General features: G+C 38.7%; 1 protein-coding gene across 11 annotated transcripts in view; it reads left to right on the top strand.

Annotated features, from left to right (window-relative positions):
• GREB1L (GREB1 like retinoic acid receptor coactivator) overlaps nt 1–17,327 on the top strand; it is a 133,165-nt gene that overhangs the window by 59,288 nt on the left and 56,550 nt on the right. For 7 of the 11 annotated variants that reach the window (XM_058422502.1, XM_040077785.2, XM_040077776.2 and 4 more), the window contains 2 exons: nt 12,302–12,473; nt 12,771–12,971. In XM_058422502.1, coding sequence (XP_058278485.1) covers nt 12,305–12,473; nt 12,771–12,971 — 370 coding nt within the window. In that variant the 5' untranslated portion in view covers nt 12,302–12,304. The remainder of the gene's footprint in view (nt 1–12,301; nt 12,474–12,770; nt 12,972–17,327) is intronic. The other 4 variants (XM_040077793.2, XM_040077803.2, XM_040077767.2 and 1 more) reach the window with 1 other exon arrangement.

The following is a 17,327-nucleotide window of genomic DNA, read 5'->3' as shown; positions in this document are numbered from 1 at the left end:
TTGGTCTGGCTTTTGCTGTAGGGATTCAATGAGAGGTCTGAGACTATTTTCAGCTTTATCCCTACAGACAACAATTATCACATTTTACATATATATCTATGTGGAATTAACTGCTACATCTGTATAATTAAACTGCTTAGAAGAGTGCATATTTGAGCTGTAATGCTTAATTTTGTTTGTAACTTCAGAATTTAACTACTCAGAGCACATTAAATACGTTTAGATGTGTTATTGTATTTTTTTCTCATCTACTGGAGAAAATTATTCTGCATTTATAAACTGTTTATTTATCAGGTGTTTGGGGGTTTGGGGGGTGGTTTTAAGCAGATTTTATCCCACAGTGAGAATTTTATGCCAAGTATTTATATTCTACTGTGGAAACAGTCACAGAAAAATATTTTGAGCACTAGTTTCTTAAATGTCAGGATTTACTGGAAGTTTTATTTGCATGCCATCAAGAATGCATAGAACCTGTCAATATTCTGTGTTGCTAACTCATTAAACCATAATAGCAGCTTTGGGAATCAAGATTGCCTGTGCTAGCATGTTTATGTTGCACGTAAATTAAGTCCAGCCTGTAAACATCACTAAGATTTTGGGGAGAAAAGTAGAGTAGCACATCTAATGCCTTCAACAAGTCTAATATTTTAGTGTCATTTTTTTCTTCATGTAAGACATAGCCACTCCCCCCCCCCCCCCCCCCCCCAATTTATCATAGCAGATAATGAGTTGCATTACAGAACAATAGAAGCCATAGAAATTGCAAACTACTTCCTTCTCCTATGGAGTGTTAATATTTTGTGAATTGAATTTTTTGGTTTCTGTTTCAAGTAAAGATAAAGGTGGGGGGTTTTTTTTAGACCTAATGGCATTATATAAATGTAATTTGTGGACATGTATCCCACACATAACTTTTGAGATTCGTAAGTATCTAGAAAAGGTAGCTTGAATGTCAAAAATCTTCTTTTTTAGTCTGGATATGGTGTTCAAGTGTTGTTCTGTTGGTTGACTTTTTCCTGCAAATTTAATCCTAACTAAAATATGGGATATTGCAGATGGACCAACAGTGATTAGTATATTTGATATCAAACAGGGTTGCCACTGGTAATTTCAGAGATTCTGGACAGAACTTTGTTTATTTTACAGAAGAATTTGTGGTATTCTGGGAAGGGGAGAAAGTAGAGTCAGCTCTGACACGTGACAAACACATGTTGTGGAAAAGGAAAAGGAAGAACTCTACAAAGCACTCTGCACTTGGAAGTTCATTTCCACTAAAATTACCTATGAGAAATTCAGGCAGTTTCCCACCAGCAGGGAAGTTGCAGAAAGTGTCTGAATGATACTAACCTGACATTACTTGTGGATTTAAGCTGACTGTTAAGTTTTTGACCTATAGAGTGTTTTCTTGTCTATTCAGAGCGTTGCTTTCTACATAGAAATGGCCACAAAAGCAGCTGGCTTTGCTGTGTTGGTCTTTTCTTGTCTCTGCATCATGGGCTAAAAGTGACTGCAGAAATGTTAGATATGCCTCTCTATCTAGTGACTATGTGGGAGCTTCAGATAAGAAAAATCTTGTTTGTTCATTTCTAAAACATTTTTTGAGTCCAAAAGAGTAGAAGCATGATCATTCTGACTTGTTTGAAAATGGTACTTTTGGAAGGGTTGTGCAGGTACTTGCTCTGAGGGAACTTGACAAGCATTTTGACGTAACCCTCTGTTAAAGAGGAGGGGCTCATTTCCACGTTTGCTGGTTCCTTTTTAGGGATGACTAAGCCTTGTAAAACCAAGAACTCTTTTTCAGGCTTGCCTGTTTTCAAACCGGGGTCTAGAGAGAAAACCAGTCCTTTTTCAGAGGATGTGAGGAACCAACAACTTACCTAACCCTCTATCCAAGTGCATTAGTGAAGGCTAGTTTAATTATGTAAGGATGACTTTTTTTCTTTTTGATTTTTTTTTTACTTGATAACCCTGAAATTACTTTCAAGTTGCATATTTGAAGAAGTGCCATGGTACATCTCCACCTCTGCCAAATTCAGGGGGGGAAAAAAAAGCTTGCTTGCAGCAAAGGAAAGGTTGAAGTCAACAAAGTTTTATTTTTAGCCTGTTGCAGCTGTCAGAAATCAGAACATGCATCAGATAAGATGAATACAGTGGAAAAAGAAATTATTAAGTGGGTATTTATGAAGAATTGTGTCATCTTTGTTTGGAAAGTTTTAAGAGCCAATGTAATCTGTACTACCATTATGCCTATTATTCAGAAAGTTTTATTTTTATTAGTGTCAGTTTGTATGTGTTTCAAGAACTGAGGACTTTCAGAACCGCTAATGTCTCTGCAAAATGAATAGTGATTCGTTTATATTACTTGGCAATAAAAAATATCTTTGCCTTTTATTTAGCAGCACTCTCACATGAAAAAACTTTAAAACAAAAAAAGAAAGAAAAAACAGGGGGAACAACGCTTTTATTGTAGATGTACGTATCTAAAATGATCTTTATTAAGGAGTTTCTTTTTAATGCTGTACAATCTGATGCTGAGACGTGTACAAATGGATTTCATTTTAGCTTCTATTGTCTCTATCTTAATAGTGATTTTTTTTGCTGTTTTCCTATGAAGTAGTGTAATCTTGGTGAGCAGTCTTTAAAAATGTCAAGCGTAAGTTCCTGCACAAATGGTGCATTCTGCCGATAATAAATAATTAGTATACGCTGTGATGTTTAAAACTTAAAATTTTGCAGCCCAGTGGCCTAAGGATTTACAATAATTTACATACATAAATGTATAATGTATAAATGTATGCTAAGCCATAATGCACAGTCCTACTTCATAGTCCTTTTGAAGGCAACACCAGGCAGGTGAATATGTACTTACAGTACTGACTTCTGGAAGCAGATCAGGAGAACTGCTGTACAGACAACTTGCAGGGAAAAAATGAAACATGAACAAGCTGAGCAAACTCAGTGGTTGGAAATTACTTCAATATCATTAGCTTCATATTGTGGTCTTTGCTAGTCCAGTTGAGTTGAAGAGCTGGTCACAAAATCAATTGAGATGGTATTTGAAGTATGCCTGGGATTGTAGGTGAAGTGCTCAGCTTCCAGGTGCCCAGTGCTTAATAAGTGCTTAATAAATGATCATCCCTTTCATTTTCACAAGCAATACCAGCTGAGATGCCATTGTGATTGCTTCTTATGGAATTACATGGCTCTTTTGAAACATTGGTGACTCTGCCTTTCAATTTCTCAGGATAAAAGCAACTGGGAGAAAAAAACCAACAACAACAAAAAACCCCCCACATAATTCATAAAAGTCAGCAATTAGTGATAATTACCAGCATTAAAATTCATGACAAATGCAGACTTCTGTTAATTTAGAAAGACCATTAACTGAGCTTCCCAATTATGGATTTATTTTTTTTTTTAATGGTGGAATATTAGACAGTGTTCTGTTGAAATTAACATTAAATCTTCATTAGAAACAAAGCTTTAAATTAACTGGTGCATCTGAGAAGATACTTTACTTAGCAGATTTTTGTAAACTATGTAAATATATCGCTAATGCTTCTGAATAGTTTGTTTTAATTGCTAATTACTAAATATAGTTGTTAGCTAACAACTTACAATAAGATCTGTGTATTAACAGAAGATATGTTGTTAATGAATGAACGCTTATATATACAAAAAGTACATAAAAATAACACCATTTCAATTAAAATACATAGGCTTTGGGAACAGGTACTGAGTTTGAATACATTATTTGAGGAACAAATTTGTGCTTATTTTATTATGTTAATTGCTTACATACTATATTAATTTTATCTGCTGTGTTACTACGAGTGGTAGCTAAATGAATTCATAGAATCATAGAATGGGTTGAGTTGGAAGGGACCTTCAAGACACCTAGTCCAACCACAGCGCCTCACCACCCTCACAGTGAAGAATTTTTTCCTAACACTTAGTGTAATTCTATCTTCTTTCAGTTTAAAGCCATTTCTCTTTGTTCTACCACCCCTTGCCTTTTGTCAAAAGTCCTTCTCCAACTTTCTCCTAGGCACTGGAGGTCTGCCTGGAGCTTTCTCTTCTCCAGGCTGAAGAGCCTCAACTCTTAAACCCTTTTCTCATAGAAGAGGTGCTTAAGCCCTCTAATCATATTCCTGTCCCTCCTCTGGACCAGCTCCAGCAGGTTTACATTATTCTTAGTATGATGGAGAGCCCCAGAGCTGGATGCAGCACTCCAGGTGGAGTCGCACCAGAGAAGATTAGAGGGACAGAGTCACCTCCTTGGCCTGCTGGCCATGCTGCTTTTGACAGAGCTCAGGATGCAGTTGGCCTTCTGGGCTGCAAGTGCACATGGCAGGGTCATACTGCTCTTCTTGTCAACCAACATCCCCAAATCCTTCTCCTCAGAGATGCTCCTAATTCGTTCCCCATCCAGCCTGTTTTAGGCCTGGGGTTGTCCCAGCCCAGGTGCAGGTCCTTAATGAAGTTTTCATGGGACCACCTCTCAGGCCTGTGAGGTTCCTCCACATGGGATCCCTTCCCACCGCTCTAACCCCATGGTAGAAGATTGCCAAATTTTCATCCGTGATTTGTCCTTAGTGAAGCCGTGTTGGCTGTCACCAGTCACCTAATTTTCCATGTGCCTTAACATAGCTTCCAGGAGTATCTGCTCCATGATCGTGCTGGGCACAGAGGTGATTCAAACACATACTTGCCTGACGGTGCGAACACGCCGGGTTGTTAGAAGAATAAATTGCAATCCGTGTCTGCAACTAATTGTAAGATCAAAATTACACAGCAAAAATATGTCTTGATCCTATAGCTAGGATGAAGCATCATTGCTGATTTGGTTGTATTGCACTGGCATTAATAATGTGGTTAATAGTCTTGTTGATTTAGGTCAGAAGACGTAAGTGGGGAAGGCTATGTATGAAGCTTGCGTGTCTTGAGGAAACAGGCTGAGGTTTTCAAAAGTGCTCCTTGGTGATTAATTTGTGTCATCCCTGCCACGACTGTGTAAGGATATACTCCTTTTAAAATAATCAAGTCTTTTAGCGATACCTGAACTTGAAAATCAAAAGCAGTGTTTGTGGGTTGATAACCCTTTTTTTCCCACGTGAAGGTTTTTCTGTTGAAAAAGAAGTGTATCCCTTGTTAAGGGTGCATTGTAATGTTCCTTTTCCTATGTATACTGTGAAAATTCCCTGCAGCATAAAAGGATTTGATCCATCTTCTACAAAGGTATTTAGGAAACCCTAAAAAATCTTCACAGTAACTTATCTGCTCACTTCATAACATCATCTGAAAGGACTCCAAAAGCTTTGCAGTCAGAGTAGGCTAAATCCACATAATCAACTCCTGAAAGCTTTTATATGTTTTCCTTCATGTGCTTATATTGCATCTGTTTTTTTTGAGGAAATGGCATCAAATGAAGCTTGGAACATGCTTAATCTTAAATCACCTCAGTCCTCACTGGAGGAATGTGTTGGTGCACTGACTGCACCAGTTTTCCTCTCACTGTGTTGTAAGAGTTTAACCTATTACCATTTTTTTTTTTTTTTTTTTTTTTCCCCTGTCTTGAGTGGGAGCCATAACCTGAAGAAAAGTAAAGCCAGTGCCATCTTGTAAAACTTGACTTAAGCTCAGCTTGCAGTGACTTCTGTACCATTGCTCTTCTTAGCGTAGTCTATGTTTGATCGTGGTTGTAAACTGCTCTTGATGTGCACAGTTCTGTGGATAACACTGTTAAAAAGAGCTAAAGAAATATCTCAAAGTTTCAGTAAACGAGATGAGATGGTGTTTCAGTTGCTGTTTCTGAGTGATTTTTGCCAGTCTCAGTGTTACATCACTGCTGGTTCATTCTGTGAACCTGAAAACTCCCAGGTCACCGAATTTCTAAGAATGCAATTCAGACTTAATTTTTGCAGCACTTGGGGGTGATTTGAAGTTGATAGCTTCATGCATGTAAGTTCAACTTAGTAACACCATCCTGCATCCAGGTGTTAATTTTACCTTTAGTATGTTTATTGTTTTGTGAGCTGCTCCTGAGGACTGTAGGAATAATCTTGGGGTGGGAGGGATGGAGCAGTGAGGGCATAGCAGCCTACGTATTAAGACCACTTGTGATTTGCTTTCTGTTTGATGTTGTGTGGAAACAGCTGCCCTCTTCCACCATCCTGCATGTGGCTCTGTAGTATATGCATTTTTCTATCTCTGTCCAAGGAATTGTCCAAATCCCAGATAATATGATGCAATACTCCAAGTACAGATACCATTAATTGAGCAATAAGAGAACATCGTCAGGAAAAAATATGTGTTCTTGATCCTTCCCATTACTCTTATGCAATAGTGGCAACATTAGACTGAAAGATGAGACTCTAAATGGTATTAGATGCAAACAATATTTTCTTAAAAATAAAATGAAAAATAAAGATGAGAGGAAACTTCAGTGTAAATAGAGTAAATCCAAACTAATAATTCATTTTTCTTGAAAGACATTGTGAATGAGTTATTTATCTGTCACTTGCTACATGAGATTGTAAACTCTTTTGCAGTTGAGTTTGAATATCCCTAATGAAGAAAAAACTGGATGAGAATCTCAAGACCTTGAAAAGACTGTGGGAGGGGGGAAAAGGATCCTACAGTGTTTATGAAGTAAACCTTAAAATCTTGTTTTGAATCACACATAAGCCTTCCCCACTGAATGCTACAGCTGATGCAGTACATAGATTTTGACTTTGAAGTCTGCACTTTTAAATTTGCTATTGTCATTTTTACCTGACATTCTTTCTGTGTATGCAAGTTCAGGGTACATCCTAGTGATGCTCTAATGGGAAAAAATAATACTCCCAGAACATGACTAAGAATGATGTAAACAGTCAGAAACACAAGCTGTACCTGAAACAACCAGTTCATTATTCCGCAGCACAAATAAATGCCTGGTCTCTCTCTTTGCCTGAGATAACCCTTTGAGATACAGAAGCTGTGCTGGGCCTGGCAATGCCTTTGTGGTGGAACTTGCTTTCTTTTCCTTTGAAGAGAAACTTTTCTGTGGGGTAGGCCAGATCAGAAGCCAGATTATGTGTTTTGGAGAACACAATTACATTATTAGGTTAAACACAAAGTAAGGACTTGATAGAGCTGACTTAATGGAGGGTGTTTGCATCAGATTCATCATTCGCTATCAGGTAATTGTGAAATTGCTTTAAGCCATAACAACAACACTCACCCCCTCCCTCATCCTCCAGTTCGGTTCCTTTCCTTTAAAGTCTCTGGGGTCATGACCCACCTGGAGGCCAAATATGTGGTATCTGGTGTACTGAATGATCTGATTATATTTTTACTAGCAGAGCCTTCAACTCAATGTGCAGTTCTGGCTCGCAAGAGTTATTGAGTAATGATCCACTTTTCAGAGGTGACTTTTATTTATTTTTTTTTTTTTTAATCTAAAGAAGCATAGTCATATTTTTTCCTATCTAAAAGTGGGGGTAGTATTTACTGTACTTACACTGCTGGAGCTGGGCTCTGGTTTTTCTCAAACATCCCATGTCATGTTTCTGCACGGGTCTTTTGAAACCTGGGTGACCACAGGGAACAAGATTATTTGCTTGAATTGACAAGGCCTTTTTGTAAGCTCCGCTTCCGGGTTTGAAAAAGTGATTATAATTTCTGTGAGTCCTTCACCACACAGTTAAGATGCAGTGTTAAAATCAATGTGCTTCGAAATTTTGCCTTTGTTCTTTCCATTTCTGTCTGCCTTGATAGAAGCTCATGGTAATTGTAGTTTTGCTTTCCACAATAAATGTCCATATTAATTGTTTTATTAAAAGCTATAGCAATAATCCTTCTTTACCTGTGATCAGGTTAAAGGAATTTCACAATTGCCTTGTTCCATGTGTCTTTGTAGGGAGACAGATTGAAATTTGAGGGCTGCCTTCCAGCTCTGTTGTAAGGCAGTTTTCACTCCAGCAAATCTCATGGATAATCCCCTAGTTCAGTGATGGACCACTGGAAAGAAGACTTGAAGTACGTTTAGGAAATTTGCTTTGAGGAAGCCCAGCAGCAATGGAGCTGTGTTGGGTGGTGCTTTAGTATCTGAATCTTTTCAGAGAAGAACTCTGAGAGATAGAGCCTGGAGATGGAGGTGATCTAAATTTTAGGAAATTCCTCTCTTATTTCATGTTTTCTTTCAGATTTAATTTTGAAATTATTCTGATAATGTCTTCCAAACCCCATAGTAAGTTTTAAGGAAATGAAATAAAATTCATCTGTGTACAGTGGAAAAGTTGTTGAGGTAGAGAGAAAGCCTTAGAGGGACAAAGTTGCCAAAAAGTTGCCAAATTGAACCTCCTTCCTTAGTAGGGTGGTGGGGAAGGAAAAAGTTTAGCAGCTAAATACACGTATAACTTTGCACATAGTAACATTCTGTAACAATCCAAAACAGACCTCAAAATGTTGCCAAGAGAAGTAGGCAACTCAAGAATTACGCTGGTATCCATCCAGTGGTGCAGGTAAAAGGAAAGGTGAGGGCAGGAATACTGAATTAGAGACGTGCAGATTGCTCATCACTGGCAATCTAACCAGCTCTGTGCTGAGCAAACTACAGTTAGTGTGCATGTAGACATGGAAATAATTATTTACCATCTCATCAAACCTCCTGCCCATTGGAAACCTCTTGGTGGATGCGGGTAGCAGAGTTCCGTGCCATGTTGCTGGGTGTGGAACAATGGACACGAGGGTGAGCCCCAATGTGCTAGAGCTGGCAGCACAAAAACAGGTTTGTGAGATTGGGGAGGAGCTCCTGAGTCAAGTCCAGCTCTGTTTTCTCTCAGTCTCTGTGTCAGATCGGCTCTGATGAACTCAACAATGGAATGTCTTTCCCACATCCTCCCGAGCTCACTGATACATCACATGGGCAGAATTTTAAGAAAACCTTGTCTTGATTCTTGATTTCAGTACAGAAAGCAAGAAGGGTTGGTTTGTTCTATATTACCAAATTACCTCATATATGAATGTTGGATAGACATATTATTTGGGTAACTTTTTTGACTGTGAGCATTAAATTAGTTATGTTAAATCATTGGCTTTGGTCACATTTAAATGCAGATATGGCAGAAACATATCTTAATAAGAGAAATGTTCTTTGGTTTTGGTGGGGCTTTTGGGGTTGTTTTTTGTGGTGTTGTTGTTGTTTGGTTTTTTGGGGTTTTTTTTTTGTTTTGTTTTTGTTTTTGTTTTTTTTTGTTGTTGTTGTTGTTGTGGTTGGTTGGTTGGTTGGGGGGTTTTTGGGGTTTTTTTTTTTGGGGGGGGGGGGGTGTGTTTGTTTGGGGTTTTTTTCCTTTTTCCTTTTAAATTCCATCAATTTATTTTTCCTCCAGGCTCTGTCGCCTCCTCCAGCCCCCTCAGCCCATTTAAAGCACGTTCTGTCTCTGCTGCTGCTGAGGTGTGCTCCCTGGAGGCTGCCTCCCATTTCCTCTGTGAGGAGGAAAATTAACCATTTCCTAATAGCACCAGGCATTGAGTGGTAGAATCAAGCGCAGAAACACTGAGTTGCTCCCTTGAGTTGGTGCTCCTGGCTTTTGGGGAGGCCGGATCAAGATGGCACAGCCTGAACCAGGCAGTAGCTCACTGTTGGAGGGTCTTGCTTGCCCCGTCCTCGCCCCTGCGGAAGGAAAAGCCCCTGCCCTCCCCTCCTCAGCTCTGTTGAACTCCAGATGAGGCCCAGCTGCTCTAATGGCCTCAGGCAGTGTTAGGAAATCAGCTGCCCCGTGCTGTTCTCCAGGGCTCCCAGCCTCCTGAGCTGCAGGCCAGCAGGACCCGCGGCCACTCTGCCCCCGCCCCGATACCTCTGCCAGCCCCGTCTTGCACAAGCGCATCCCTGACACGCCTTCCTCCTGCTCTGCTTCCACGCTGCAGGGACCAGAACTCACAGCAGCTGTGCTTCCTGAGCTTCTCTTTACTTGGCATTTCCACCAACGATCTTGTTTTCTCTTGGCAAGCTAGAGATAGCCTCTGGTAACATGAACCAGCTTTCTCAGGTAAATCTGGCAATCTCCATCGACAGGCAAGTCTCCTTGTACAGATGCCAGGGAAGCAAATCAAATTGCCAGCATTTTTGCTGTGTGCGTGCTATGCTTTATTAATAGCTTCCCGTCAGAATTAAAATAGTTGTCATACATTTTATACAACAGGTAGGCTGTAGAAAACATGGAGAATGAACAGACTTCACGCAGATGTTCTGCTATGGGAATTGCAAATTTTCTGATTCATGAAGTTTGATTAATTTTCATTATGGTGTTTTAACTAAAGTCTCTTCATTTGAACACATTCCTGAAATCTTACCTTAAGCACAGCGTAACTGACATAAATAGCAGAGAAATTAAATTTTATTGAATGAAATTTAATAACAGTATGTAATGATTTCACTTACATTTATGGAAGTATCATGACTGAGTAAAATAAGTATTTCAGTCACTTAGCTGATTTCAAACAATTATTTTTTTCAAAGGCACCTGACAGGCTTTAGCTTACTGCAACCTTAATTCTGTTTCAGTGTAGTTTTTTCTCTAACACGCTTTATAGTAATGTGTTTGTACACAGTCCCGACCATTTCCAAATTTAATGAAAACTTATAGAAGGGAAAAGAGAATCTACTAATTTTAGGTATTTCATTGCTGATAACAGAATATGTCAGGTTAAGAAATGGGGTTTTTATCTGATATTGTCTCTGATTGAGGTAGAGAGGTGTAGTTGCCACAAAATTTATTAAAAGCCAGTCTAAATCAGAGGTAGGGAATTATTTTGCCAAAGCTGCATAAAGTCTCTGAACAGGGAACTGACCCTCTCTCCCAGGTTAGAGGTGAATAATTTGATTTGTTTCACACCTATGTATCCAGTAATAATTAGCTCTTAGATATTTGTCTACATCAGTAGAGCTCAAAGGCTGATGGAAGTGGCTGTCATGATTATTGCCCTTTTACAGGTGGCCCTGAGGACCTTGGGCAACCTGGTGATAAAGCAGGAGTGGAACTGTAGGTTTTCAAAATGCCAACTTATCTTCTTGACCAAGGTCTCTTCCTGTTTGTAGGGCTAGGTGACATCTAGTGAGGGGAATTACAAAGATAAAGTTAGAAGGTTTTATACTTTTGTGTCTGTTGATTTAACTGGGGAAAACTTTTCTCTGTTGAAATAAGTTTCTCTGAAAGTTCATTCTTGTGTTCTGAATATTGGAAAATGATAGATTGCTGTTTATTTGGAACAAATGTCATTTGGTATAATGATCTAGCAAAGTGGAAAATTTCCTGTTTCAGTGAGTCTCCCTGAGCTTGTTTTAAAACCTTCCATGGCCACCCTGTTACTAAATGTTTAAATCTGAGAGTCCATATCCTAGTGCTGGGTGCACAAATATAACAGTCTATGGGCTGTGTGATGCCATCCAAGGAGATGAAATGATCTACAGGTCTGTTTGTGCTTGAATATTTAATTAAGTTTCAAAGTTCATCATGGCTATAAACAGAAATATTAATTATTAAAGCAGATATTTAAGTGATTGTTATCATTCTATGAGTGTAAAGCATAATTCCAAATAAAGACATTTCACTGCACTTGCTGAATGTGGTTTAGAATTATATATTTCTCTCTTTTTTATGTATATCTTTTGTTATAAGAGTATAATTAGATTCTTTGATAGGTCAGACTACATGTAAATCACAGTAATACATTGAAGACAGGAGATGAAGAGATTCTGAAAAGACAGAGAAGCTGATCTTCCATGTAATTTCAGTTATTATGAGCAAGAGCAAAAATTCAAGTTATTGGATGCCTTTGTGTAAAGTTTTTCTCCAAATATGGCATACTGACAAGTGTAATATTGCATAAACACAGTCTTTGACAAAAACTGATGAAGCTCAACTTGATTTTTTAAATCTTTTTTTGTTATGTACCCTTCTGTATTCTACCCTGAATATCCTAAAAAAACCCCAATTAATACTGATTTTATCTACCCTCCATTAATTTTTATACCAGACAGGTTCTTGAGGCTGTTGAGAGGCCATGTATGCAGAAGACACAGAGCAGCGTGCTGGAGATGTGCTCAAAGCTTAGTGGAACAGGAGGATGCAGTCTGCCAGATTGAGAGAGAAACATGAACATGTAGTGCTAGTTAGAGATGTTGCTTCCGCAGCATATTTTCATGCTAACTTTATATCCCTGTCTTGGATGATAGTAAGACCTCTGTCTTCATTTGTAAATTCTCTGTGCATGGACGTTCCGATCCCCTTATCTGCTGTTTCCTTTGTGTTTTTAGATCATGGGGAATTCATATGCAGGGCAACTAAAATCTGCCCGTTTCGAAGAAGCTCTTCATAACTCCATAGAAGCTTCTCTGAGATGTAGCAGCGTTGTCCCACGGCCAATCTTCTCACAGCTGTACCTGGATCCTGACCAGCCTCCTTTCTTGCCGGAAGGTAACCATGAAAGTATGGCACGTTTCAGTTGTTTTTCTCTGTGTGAAAAGGGTGGGGTGTGTTTCATTGGGAAAAAAAAAAAAAAAAAAAAAAAAAAAAAAAAAAAAAAAAAAAGGCAAAAACTGCACAGCAGTTCATTGTGCAACAAAATCTGAATCTTGGGCATCATTAAGGGGAAAGAATGGCATGCTAGTTATTTTAAAAGGGGGTAAATATTGTATTAAAGGCAGAGACTGTAAAAAGTTTAATTTTCTAAGTTATTTCTATTTTTACTATATTTTATTATTTTTTTCTATTTTTATTCTTCAGATGTGAAGCCAAAGGTAGAAGAGTTGGATAAAGACTTAGTACATCGTTATTCACAAAATGGAAACCTGGACTTTTCTACTACCAGCCAAACTGTTAATGAAATGGAAGATGAAGAAGAGGAAGAAGACATGTCAGATTCAAGTAGTCCACCAATCCCATACTCACAAAAACCTGCCCCGGAAGGGTCGTGCACTACTGATGGTTGGTACAGTTTTTTTTTACTGTACAATCTTCACAACTGATTCTAATGATAATGTGCACTCTCTACAGTTACAAGTTCTTGAGCTAGAAAGTCTGAAAATTCAGTCAAAATATTGTCAAGCCTTAGATCTGACAAAATACGGATTAGAAGGACTAGCTTGAGGACATAAAATTTAATGTATCATTTGAGAGTGGTGTCGAGGACTGGCTGTGACACTCCATTAGTTTCTGAAAGCCCTTTTTTGTCTGTGGTTTTCATTGATTCACTGTCCTCAAAGAGATTACCTGAGTTGGCATCAGTATGGCTGCTTGTCAGTCAATCACTAAATGATTCTTGGAAACATCGACAAAGCTGGATTTAGTTGCTTCCATGGGCAGAAAGAAGAGTTTGGAGAAAGAAAATGGGGAGGACGCTTAGTGTACTTTCTACTGCTGAGGTGATAAGAAGGTTGGTAGTGGAAGCCTGTCTGTTTTTTCTTCCCAATGTGCCTGGTGGCCATTGCTTCATTACCCTGAGCTATCCTGACTGGTTGTTGCTCAAAATGAGCAAAATTGTTGACCATACTGTATTTGTTTGGGTTTGAATGTGTTAAGAATGAACCAGGTCATAATGGATGTACCTACTTGGCCAAAGAAAATTTTGTGTGATTAGTTCATCTTATCCCAAAATTGTTCTGTTCTGAAGGTTTAACTTCCTCAAAAAAGGAAGATCTACTCATTAAAGTAGTAGCAAAGAGCTTCTTGTTAAAACATCTCCCTGCTGACTTCAGACACCTGAAAACAGGAACTGCACCCACCAGGTCCAAATGTCCTTCTTGACATTTATTCAATATCCTCCTGAATCATGGAATTCCTTGTCCACAAAAAGCTGTACATCAAAAGCTATAATTTGTAAAATAGTTTTGTACCTTACTGAAGTATCTCGTTATATGAAGTGATAGAAGTAAGGACCAATTGCTGGCAATTCTTTGACATTTCTTGGGGGTGTTAGTGCCATGTGTTGTCATCTTTGCCTTTTCCACTTCCAAATGCAACTCACACAAGTGTGTTTACCCTCTGTAACAGCGTACTGCCCGTTCCCTGTAGCACAAAGAACAGAAGGGCTGGCTGGCTACTGTGAAAAGATGGGGAATATTGTTGGGAGAATTTGTTATTCACACGGAAGTGTGGTTTTCTGTTCTTTGAAGGCTTGTAAATTTGAAGGAGGAGGGAAGGAGAAAGTATAAGGGGATGTATTCCCAGGAAAGTGTTCTCAGTTGAGGACAAGTATCAATAAAGTCTGCAAAATCTCCTGTGGAGAGCAGGAGCAGTACCTTTTTCACTTCACGTATTATATATATATAATATTAAACTCCTTAGTACGTCCTAGAAAAAATGTGACCTTTCAGAGGCAGTTTTGTGTTTTGATTTTTCTCTCTAAGATTTTTACAATCAAAGCACTCTAGAAGAAAGTTTTGTGTGTTACATCTACAGAATTTTAGTGTTGTTCATTACTCATTTTTAAGTTTACCATTATGAGTTTACAAAATCTGCCTTACTTTTAGATGTTCTCGAGGAACTGATTTAGGAAAGCAGTAATTTTATATCTGGAAAAGGAAAGGAAAACAGATTTTTTTTCCAAATACTTCTGGGGATCTGTTAGGACAGTTTTACATAATTGTTTAAAATGCCCTGGCTCCCAAACATTCACACTGCAGACCATATCTCAACAAGATATTAATCTGATAGCTCATCTTTCATCTCATGAGTATGCCTTCCAGAGATGTAAGACAGGATCACTGCCATTGTTTGCTTCCCTTATCTTAGTTATTTAATTGCAAAAGTAAATAACATTATGAAGATGTTAAACAATACTGATGGACCATTTGAACTCACTGTGTTTGGATACTTTAAAATAAGCATGTATTCAATTGCTTATCCAAGAGCACAGTATTGGTACTAGAACCTGCAGTTCATCACTTTGCTTGCTGTAAAACCTGTTTCCCACCTTTTCAATCAGGTGGGATGAAATCTTTATCCCTTTAAGGTATTTGTGCTGTTTGCTTTTCCTGAATTCAGGACGCGCACCATAACCATCATACTATTTTCTGTGGTGATTTGTTCTTTTATTCAGATGCATTTGTCGGTCACATGGGTGCAGAAAGTAGATCTTAATGCCTTTAGCTGTCAGCTAAAAAAAAAAAAAAAAAAAAAAAAGTGCCTCACAAGTGAGTTTGTTGGATATTCCTTCTCAGCTGCTTTAGTATTAGAGCTCAACTTTCTCCTTAGCTCATTGGAAAGAGCAATTGCACTTGCCACTGAGCCTTGCTATTAGTCATGAGAGTAATTCACTTGTTTTCAGGGGCTTTTGGAGGGCTTTTTTTTTCCCTGCTCAACTCAAATTTTTGTAACTAAAAGTTCCATGAAAATAGGGTTTCGAGAAAAAACAGTTTATTTGTTTGCATACGGATACCTCAAATAGGCAGCAAAATTCTTGCATTAGCAAGAAGCTGTTCTGAACCGCTTGCTTGCTGTAGCTTTAAAAGAGGCAGCTTCTAATTTGTGGAATAGCATTCTATGCAAGCTGTGGGAAAACACAATAGTATCACCTTTCTTTTGTTAGCAAATCCTCAATTTACCTGATGCTTAAAGAGAGGCCAAGGTAGTTTCAGAAGCAATTAGGTAAGCAGGTACTTAACACCTGATCAGTTACTGCGAGGTTACAATAGCGAGTGACAGTGACCCCTAATTCATATGCAATCCCTGGAAGCTAATTCCTTATGCAAATACCCCATTTATTACAGTGCAACAAGGGACTGGTACCCCACATGGAAACTACTTCTTACAGTGGGGAAAGGGAAGATAGATACAATTTCATTTTAAGGAAGATTCTAGCACTTGTAGTCATTGACAGCTGCAGGGATACATTTCCAGGAAGATGGGACTGGGTTATTTTAAATGAAGTGATGTTGGAGAATGCAGATGTGCTTCTCAGACCAAAAACTAGTGAATTTTCTTTCAAATAAATTAAGACGTCTGTAAAAGCTGTTAATATTTTAAGTTTCAGGTGATTGCTCCTGGTATTTGCAAATCTTTAATCGAAATATAAGTCCCGGTTCCTTATTTGAAACAAAGCTGAGATCCTGTGAAAACATGTTGGTTTGGGGTTTTTTTAAGTACTTCAGCAGTTCAGCTTTGGACTTGTGTTTTTTGTAATTACATGTCGGTAAAAGATTTCACAAAAGAGAAGTTGCTTTGGTTTAATGACTTGTGTTTTCTTCTCTTTGTACTTAAATTTTCATAAAAGGTACACAAATAAATTAAAGTGCCATTCTTTCTTCTTTAGAGGAAATGTTTTACTGCTATTTGACATAGAAATGTAGGTGCCAGCACAATTATAAATTAACAGCTATGAAATGTAAATGGATTTTAAATGTTCTAAGTCTTAGACACTGACGGCACAAGTTCATCTAGTACTCAGATATTATGTCTTGTCTTTTCTAATGTGGAAATTACTATTTCTAACAGATAATTAATTACCAATGCAAAAATAATGCAAAACAGAAAATAAAATAAGGTTGGGGGTCTCTGTGGTGCTTGCTAGTTAGAAAAAGACAATGTAACAGAGAAAGGGTTAATCCCCGCTTCATCTCCCCACAGTCAGTTACTTGCTTCCAAATCAATGTGTTTTGGATGGATTTTTCTCATTCAGTTTCAAAAAGCAGCAGAAACATAAAAGACTGCTTTTCAGCCCTAAAAGTTGAGGGAAATAAGGACAATGAAGAGCTCTTGAAGTATACCATCTGCATGTCTTTGAAGGAAAATTCAAACCTTTTACTGCACAGAAGCAGATTTGCATCCTCTCCATATCTCCTTGATGGAAGTAAGTTCTGGCTGTATCTGGCCAAGCTCTGCAGCCCTCCCTGCTTCTCCTGTGACAGCAGTTCAGCGAGCAAGAGAAAAGCTCATGAGGCCTCTGGGGGTCTGTCTGTGCTGCCTCTCTCACTGCCCACCCACCAGGATCCCTTTCCCTTTGCAGAAGAGGAGCCAGAGGATACCATTTGGTTTCAGCCCTGTTTATTATCTCACCACCTCAGAAAACTAGGTTTTGGCAGTCACCTGTGAGCTCTGAGCTGGTAGCTGCTTTCTGCCATTGCGGGCAGAGAGATAGAGATTATACAGGTAGTGAATTTCAGCAAGATCTGTGAAGTTCAGGAGCTGGTTGGATGACATCGGTGTCCCCAAACTTAAGTCCCCTGGGGCAGCAAAGTAATTATAGCTCTCTCACAGGCTGAACATACCTCTCTGATGCAGAGATGTCGCCAGCCAAAGCAGAGAAGGATGCCAAAGGAGATTGTGAAAGGAGGGAGAAGGGGG

The sequence above is a fragment of the Hirundo rustica genome, chromosome 1 (assembly GCF_015227805.2).
Source record: "Hirundo rustica isolate bHirRus1 chromosome 1, bHirRus1.pri.v3, whole genome shotgun sequence".
NCBI classification, from domain to species: Eukaryota; Metazoa; Chordata; class Aves; order Passeriformes; family Hirundinidae; genus Hirundo; species Hirundo rustica.
Note: the sequence above shows the minus strand (reverse complement) of the source record. Positions and strands in the feature narration are given on the sequence as shown.